Source organism: Branchiostoma floridae, chromosome 6, assembly GCF_000003815.2.
Source record: "Branchiostoma floridae strain S238N-H82 chromosome 6, Bfl_VNyyK, whole genome shotgun sequence".
Classification (NCBI taxonomy): Eukaryota; Metazoa; Chordata; class Leptocardii; order Amphioxiformes; family Branchiostomatidae; genus Branchiostoma; species Branchiostoma floridae.
The window spans coordinates 1,911,812-1,920,093 of record NC_049984.1 but is presented as its reverse complement, the minus strand read 5'-3'; the positions used below and the strand labels follow the sequence as shown (position 1 = coordinate 1,920,093).

The window sequence follows — 8,282 nt, the reverse complement described above, 5'->3', positions numbered from 1 at the left end:
AAAAAAACGTTAAAAAACAGCCGGAGCCTAACCTCTGCTTGGAGAGTAGGCAAGACATGGTCATGCTGTTGCGCAAAAACTTTTTGACCTTTGACCTGACTTGAAAGCAAGATGGCCGCCGAATGTTTGCTAACTTGTCGCTGCGGCTGTTTTACGCTGTAAATTTCCGTTTAGAGCGACGTTTACGGGTCTTTGTCTGTCCAAAAACACGTCACAATATCTGCAGTAACCATGTCTATGCGGGAGATCAAGTTATGTTTGTTAGGGGTGAGTAGATTTGTCTTAATTCGTGTCGTCAAGGGGCGGTGTTCGGTGCCGGGATTTGCCTTTTTGTACAAAAATACGCCACGTTTTAGGGTAGGCAATTTTAGCCATATATCAATTGGGTGGAGTCTAAGTTTCTGTGACATTAAATCACTATAATTTATAGCACTTAACATATAGATTTGCGCTTCGTTTCTTGCTTAGTATTAGTTTGTTGTCATGCCGGAATGGTATATCGGAACGCATATCTGAAACCAAACTACAGTATCCGGCCTATTACCCTTTATGTACATTGGCACTATAATCACAGAAAGGCCACGTCAGGTCACTCTTTCATTTCCTTAGGAACAGTTGACAAATGCCAGGTCTCCTTTTGCTATAGCGAAATGAACAGTGAGTGAGTGAGTGAGTGAGTGAGTGTGTGTGTGTGTGTGTGTGTGTGTGTGTGTGTGTGTGTGTGTGTGTGTGTATGTCACTGAATTATCAACTCTTGTCTTTATAACCTCCGGTATACAATGGCAATTTATTTATATATGTTCATGTATGTATAGATAATTGAAAGTAACGTTACTATATACATGTAACTTCTATGTTCATGTTGCAGGACTCAGGAGTAGGAAAGTCCAGTCTGGTGGTCCGGTTTGTTACAGACACATTCACAGCTAATCTGGAGAGCACCATCGGGTAAAGCATGTCTGCTGTTTTTTAAAGATCATAATGACAATTCTCTCTCTATAACACAAAGGACACAAAATATTGAAGCATAGTTCAACAAGCTTCTTTATTTGTGACTACATACAGTATCTACATGAACCAATATTTTGGTGACCGTCTGTTCATGAAATCATTCACAGAAAACATTGAAAAGTTCTGGTTCAGAAGAAAATATCTTGTAGTTTTATGCCCGAAAGCAGTTACTCAAGCAACTGGATATGATTTTGGAAATGGTCAGACATTTCAACTAGCATCCACTAGTTTACATCAGTGACTTCATCTACGTATCCTGTATTTTTGTCACATCAGTAGAAGGGTGATGACAGGAGGGGAAGTATTCAATTTCTGTGCACAGCATGTCTGTTGTTGGCACAGGACCTCTTGGGATGAAGCCATGAACAGGGAGGCATTTGTTGTAAGACATCCTTTCACTCAGACACAGTGTGATACTGTCTGTCAGTGCGTGCCAGCTGCACAGCTTTAATCAAGTCTTTTAAACAACTTTCAAGTCTTTCTGTCAACAGCTACTGACGGGAGAATGGTTCTGTGGTATACTGGTAGATTGGATGTCCTGTCAGACTTTTGTCCAACAATACCATCAGAATAGCAAACAGCAATTTGAATTTTTATTGTCTGATCATGATATGGGAGCTGCATTTTTTTTCCCACAAGGTGTATTCTAATTTTTTGTAATTTGTAATTGGATGGCTCTAATTGAATGTTATGAGTAACAGTTGAATTTATAGTATATTCCTTAGAGATGTCTTTGAATTTACCATCCTGAATTTATTTGAATATATTTGTTAAAATAACTTAAATTCTTAATAAGTCATATTATTATATTGCATAGTCAACCTTTAGCCTCCTTCACAGCCTTTTAGGAGCAGCAGCATTCACATGGGGAGGGGGGCTGATTCCACATTTTCAAGATATAGGCCAGGTTTCTATGCTGGGAATATCGTATTTGCAACCCTGGAAGGCCTGCTTTCATAGCCTGTGTGTTGGAAATAGCAAAATGAGTGCTCCCCCTTTGAAAAAGCAACTTCTAGAGGGCTGTGCATGGAGAAGCCATTAAACTCCCTTAATCTATCAACATGTGCTGGGGTGGTCATGTGCCAAGACTGGCCAAAACTCTGGGTTTTTTTAGCATAGCTGACCTATGACATAACCTATGAATTTAACAGCTGTTCATCATGAGATAACCAACTGCTCTGCATGCAGAGTCAGATTGTTGGCATTTCAGGATCAGGGGAAAAAAAGCAAACCTGTCCTGTAAATGGTTGCCAAAAGTCCATGGCAATAATATAATATATTGGCTCTCCTCTTCAGTATTAAACACGATGAAATACTCATGTTTTGGAACCAACAGTTGAAGAAAATTATTGAAATATCTTCAGTTGGTTTTCTGTTATGTGAAACTGTTGTGTCGTACATTTATCAATACAATAATATTTTCTGTGCGTACAGTGGATCTGGAAGCAATTGGGATGATTCTGAAAAGAGAGCTTTCATGGGACTGATTTTTGTTGTAAATCTTGTGTTCTATCATGATGTCATAACAAGACATCTTGTGTTCCATCCTAGGGCCTCCTTCATGTCTAAGACCCTGGTGGTGAACGACACGTCTTACAAATTCCAGATCTGGGACACGGCAGGCCAGGAAAAGGTCAGGACACTATACTAGTACACTTTGTGTTTGAAATGTCAACTACAAGACTATAGTTATGGTCTCGTTGACTTCTTGTGAAAACTATCTTTTAGACTTGGGCCATTACAGCTACATGTACCGATACTATTTAACTTTAGCTGGGGCAAACTTTACGTAAAGATTAAAGGTGTTGTATATGCAGGATTATAAATAAATAAATGATACAATATTTCTCATTGGAGTACCAGGTGACAAATGAGAGAATTGCAAGACGTGGACTGAGAAGTGCAACAATGGGGTTAGTGAAACAAGAAGGGAGTAGGAACAGATAGAAACAATATATACAAATATCCTGACTCCCGGGATTCGAACCAGTGCCGATCCCGGGCAGCCAGCTTACAAATCCAGACACTAAACTGTTCAGCCAAAAGGCTTAAGCAGTTTGGCATGTTCAGTTTAGCATTCCTTGATCCCCACTGTTACATTAGCAGATGTTCGAGAACTTTCTTGATCACATGTGCGAGCTTGCGAAAGCAGCAGCGGGAAATCAGATCTCGACACAGGAATTCTATCTACTAAATGTTGTTATTCAGTTCATCAAGTATGTTTGTTTCCCCTTTCCAGTACCGAGGCCTGGCTCCCATGTACTACAGAGGTGCAGCAGCTGCTATTGTGGTGTATGACATCACCAGAGAGGTGAGCTGTCCTGTAGTGCTAGGTCAGGTTTCACAGGGTGGGGTCAAGTTTCATTTTCTTAGGAGTCATTTAGTCATATCATATTGTAAAAGGGGAAACGCATGTGGTTAATTTCAAGGGAGAGATTTGAGTGTTTGTGATGGTTTTATGTTTGCAGTTGAGACTACCCCAAAAAAACATGGACATGAAGCCACAGCAAACACTCCCCCTTTTACAGTATGCCATTGTTCTACTAATAATTTGTTGCACTTTCTGTTTCATATGTTCAATGTAGAAGAAACTACTACCGTATATTCTCGAATAAAGTACGCACCCCAATTAAAGTACGCACCCCTGATTTTGGACAAGTCTTAGACAGATCTTTGGGACTGAAAGGTAAAATGGAAAAACTCAAATAAAGTACGCACCCCTTCTCCACCAATTTTGAACAGACCTTTAACTGGATAAATTCAAATTTATGATGTTTTCCCCCGGTTATTTTGCATAAGATAACCTGGAGAATTGCCTACTGCAATTATAAAAATCACTGTGAACTGGTAGAAGAAATCAGGAAAAACCAGTTGTACAAGTCAAAGTCACTAACTCAAAAGGATTGTATGCAAATGACAATCTTATGTAAATCATGTTTAGACAATGTCTTTGTTTCATGTTTAGACAACTACAAGACAACAACAATGTGCATGTTTTGAAAAATTACTAGAAGTGTAGCTCCACCTTGCTTTATTTTAGGCTTTTTTTACCATTTCTCTGTGCAGTGACCTCAAATAAAGTACGCACCCCAACTTTGGCAACAACTTGTAGCACCTTTTCAATTTTGAAAAGTTAAAAAAGTGCGTACTTTATTCGAGAATATACGGTAGTAACTTAAGTCACTGTTGATTGTCCAATTGGTTGATCAGTTTGTTGTTGAACTTAATCTATGACTACCAGGTAACTTATTAATTCATTTAATGCACACTCACAACAGGAGTGGTGGATCAGGTAAAACTTGTTTCATTTATCTGTCCTTGAACTTGTACCATGATTTTGTAATTATTCAATATGACATAGAATTTCAAAGTTTGTAGTCAGAGTTTTTACATTGGGTACTATAAAAATTGCACTGTTTACAATAAGTAGCTAATTCATTTTGAGTTTTTCTTTTTCTTTATTTCCACCAAGGGAAGTTTCCAGACACTAAAAAGACTGGATCCGTGAGCATCATGGAATTTCAAAGTTTGTAATATCAAATTAATTACAAAACAGGACTAATTTTAAATTTGTATCTCTTCATTTCCACCAAGGGAAGTTTCCAGACACTAAAAGACTGGATCCGCGAACTGAAACAGTATGGTGCGGACAACATCGTTCTGGCCATCGCGGGAAACAAGTGTGACATGGAAGACCTGCGAGAAGTGTCCACGAGAATGGCGTCGGATTACGCGGAAGAAAACAACGCCATCTTCTTGGAGACCAGCGCCAAGACTGCACATAACGTGGCTCAGATGTTCACCTTAATCAGTGAGTAGATTGATGTGCAGTAGTGTAAATGCAGAAATATTTGCGGTAGTTTTATGTTCGCGGTTTTTGCGAGGCAGTCTTACCGCGAACTAAAAACCACCGCAGACATTTTTCATTACTGTATGTGACTTCAGTGTATGGTGCTACCGCGACCTTAGAACCACTGCGAACACTCCACTTTCCCGCTAACGCGAAAATTAAATCCCCGCGAACTTAGATGCATTTACAGTAGTTGAAAATGCCACTGATGGGCTGTAGTTCATTCAACTTAGGGACTGTACGATATTTATCAGGGGGGGAGGGCTGGTGCGTTAGGGGGGGAGGGCCATGTTAATTTTTTTTGAGGTGGGGGGAGGGCCATGTTAATTTTTTTTAGATAGGGGGGAGGGCCATGTTAATTTTTTTGAAAGAATTGTTCATACTCTTTTTGTTTTGATATCTTGACATGGCCCTAAAACTGATAAAATAAGCCTTCTGAATAGCCTAAAATGCAAGAGCTTCCGGGGGGCTTTGCCCCCCTAGGCCCCCCAAAGTGGCGCTGCCATGGACCAGTGTTCCCGCCAGGCATACGTCATTCCGTCTACAGACTTATTTTTTTCTGGAAAGACGCAATCGGCTCGGCTGAGGTTCCCAAAATATTTAAGTTACAAAAGCGGTGCACGGTAAATACGTGAAGAATCCAAAACTATACACTTTATTTTTTATTTAAAACATTTCTTTTGTTTCAAAAAGACAAAATTTGCGGCAGAAAAAGGGGCCGCAATATTGTTGTCAAGTGTCGATCGAGTCGGCTGTGCACTGGCATTGGCGTCCGTAGCACATGCCGCGGCACGCCCCCCTCCCCAGACGGACTGTCGATCACAGCGCCAGCACGTCTTTTCTGGCTACTCCTTCAAGACTACAATGGCACTGATCACTGCCAAAGATGCAGCAGATCGCCTTCCTTCGTATAATGTATAACGTTCTTGGTCTACTCTACTCTATGTAAAAAGAAATCCAGCGGTGAGCCAAAGATTTCACGCCGAAAACGGGGTTACCTGAGGTCGCACGAAACAAACGCACGCTCGTGGAAAATGACGTCGCGGCCTTGTAAAACCCGACCGATTCGATAAATTTGAGTAAAATCATCGGGCAAAATAGAAAAAAAAAACACAAGGTGTGATGGCGCCGTTTATTCTATCCTCTGGAAAAACTACTAGCATTTGATGCGGGAGGGCGCAACATCGATCGCACGAGGTAGGCATTCTTTTCATATTCAACGCCGGAAAAAAATTGGCAGGATTTTTCCATGGGCTGACGAACTCACTGGCTAGAGCCCTGTTTGGAAGCATCAAAACCCCAAAATTTTCATATAGACATGACTGGACAAATAATACCCGCGGCCAGATCACGGACTGCTGATTCCCCGAGCTTATAGTTATAACGTATTTTTGGGGAGAGGGCGGACGTCGATTACTGAAAAACGGGAGTAAAAAAGGCAACCGGCATCCAATCTCAAGGGCATAATTTTCCTCTCAAGTTGCAGGAAATTCTGTTTTAGAGGGTTTGAAAATCCAAATTTTCCCTGGGGAACATGCCCCCAGACCCCTGCCCCGACGCTGTGAAAAAATCCTGGCGAGAACACTGGCCGGCGCCCTTGTGCCCTGACGTCTATACATGTTGTATTAAGATTATTTTATCGGTTGTTTTTCTACCTGTTTTATGATGCCTGTCGGGGGGAGGGTCATGTTGATTTTTTTTAGGTGGAGGGGGAGGGTCACGTTAAATTTTTTTGAGATGGGGGGGAGGGCCATCAAAAAATTTTTTGATCCGACTTCCAATGCACCAGCCCTCCCCCCCGATAAATATCGTACGGTCCCTTATGATAGGTGGCGCTGAGGAAAACAACGCCATCTTCTTATAGACCAGCAGCAAGACAGCACATAATGTGTCTCATCACCTTGATTACTGAGTAGTTTGAAACTTTAGTACACTGTGATGTTTGTATTGCATAAAATGATACTGATAGGCTGCAGTTTATTCAGCTTTTGATAGGTGGTGCTGGTAAGTAGCTAATGAATGGTCCCTCTCCCTTCAAGTGACCGACTCATTCATTTATGCAGCCAACTTGAGATTCAATAGCCCAACATTCCAGATAAATGTAGAATTTTGGGCAGTGATTTAACTTTGCAATAGGGAGAAAATGGAGCCATGGCATTGGTTTTAATTAAGTTTGCAGTTGAGACTGCCATGCAGGCTTTTACTTCAAAGAGGGAAATGTTTGTGGTGTTTTTTTCAACTTTTTGAGCATAAAACCACTGTGAGTATGTTCACTTTTTTGTCTACTATGTCCCTCTTTGGTGCTGTATAAAAACACCCGTGGCTTTTTAAATGTTAGGATTTTTTCTTTTTTTTCCAGCTCAGAGACTGCCGTCAGAATCCCTCCTACCGCAGGGCCTTACTGATTCAGGGTCGATACAGCTGCAGAAAAGAGTGTCAGCGTCTGCCTCTGGGAAGAAGAGCTGTTGTAAACAGTGATGTCTTAAAATGTATCCTCTCCAAGCAGACGTTGGTGGGGAAAATCGTTGTTTCTTTGTTTGTCCCCATCTGGGATTGTGGGACTGGAAGCCTGGGTACCATCTGGGTAGTACTTTGCTCCTATGTTCACTTCTGCTACCCGTCTGGGAACTGCACATTAAAGTCAGTTAATGAGCGAATGAAGGACTGGGTTCTTGAGTGCTCATTAGAACAGGCATTCCAATACCAAGTGGACGAAGGGCGTTTCAGGTGTTGGATCACCTGTTCGAACAAGCGCGTGAACCCATTCTTTAATTCGTTCATGAATAGGGACCAATCAGCGCCCTCGTCCAAAGTTTGGATGATTCCAGACGTTAGAGATGTCAAGGTTCCCAAACAGAATAGCAGAAAAGTGAGTGTATGATATTGATAGACGTCAAAGCAAACTAGTGTCCGGATGGTACCCAGGCTATGGGACTTGGGACCGCTGACAGAAACTAACGACATAAAAGGAAAAGGTCATGATTTTCCCCATTGACCTCTGCTTGGAGAGTATTGAAGTGCACAATCTTACCTTTGGAAAATGTCAACAGAGAGGCTTGTTTTTTTTTTACATTGTTTGTTTGCACAAAAGCAGCTTTTACCACAGTCATGCTTGTACCTTGCCGGCAAAGTCACACTTTTAGACCAAAATCTTTGTATGACTATGAATTTTATGAGAAATTGATTTGAATATAAGGGGAATTTTTAAGCATAAGTGGAATGCTGGAATGGTTTATGCAATAAGAGTAATGCAAGTACAATTATGATGAATATACTTAATTTTGAGATGCAATATTCTATTCTATGCTTAGCTATTGTGTTCAAAACAAGAAAAACTGAAATATTTTTAAATTAGAGTTATGAATTTCACAAGAAATTGATAAGAATTTGAATAAGTGGCTAAATTATTTATCCTATGAAT

The 8,282-nt window shown here is 40.8% G+C and overlaps 1 protein-coding gene across 1 annotated transcript; it reads left to right on the top strand.

Moving 5' to 3' along the window:
* The first annotated feature begins 91 nt into the window (after positions 1–91).
* Positions 92–8,282, top strand: LOC118418353 (ras-related protein Rab-22A-like). Its single transcript, XM_035824229.1, has 6 exons — positions 92–267; positions 869–948; positions 2,563–2,644; positions 3,251–3,322; positions 4,606–4,822; positions 7,221–8,282. Exons 1-6 carry the CDS (start codon positions 232–234, stop codon positions 7,337–7,339), a joined length of 606 nt encoding a protein of 201 aa, XP_035680122.1. The 5' UTR covers positions 92–231; the 3' UTR covers positions 7,340–8,282.

Bases quoted from the DNA above. Each gene is read 5' to 3' on its own strand.
- LOC118418353 (XM_035824229.1), top strand. From the start codon at position 232: ATGTCTATGCGGGAGATCAAGTTATGTTTGTTAGGG. The intron at 268-868 runs GTGAGTAGATTT...TTCATGTTGCAG, and splicing joins TCAAGTTATGTTTGTTAGGG to GACTCAGGAGTAGGAAAGTC. The intron at 2,645-3,250 runs GTCAGGACACTA...TCCCCTTTCCAG, and splicing joins ACACGGCAGGCCAGGAAAAG to TACCGAGGCCTGGCTCCCAT.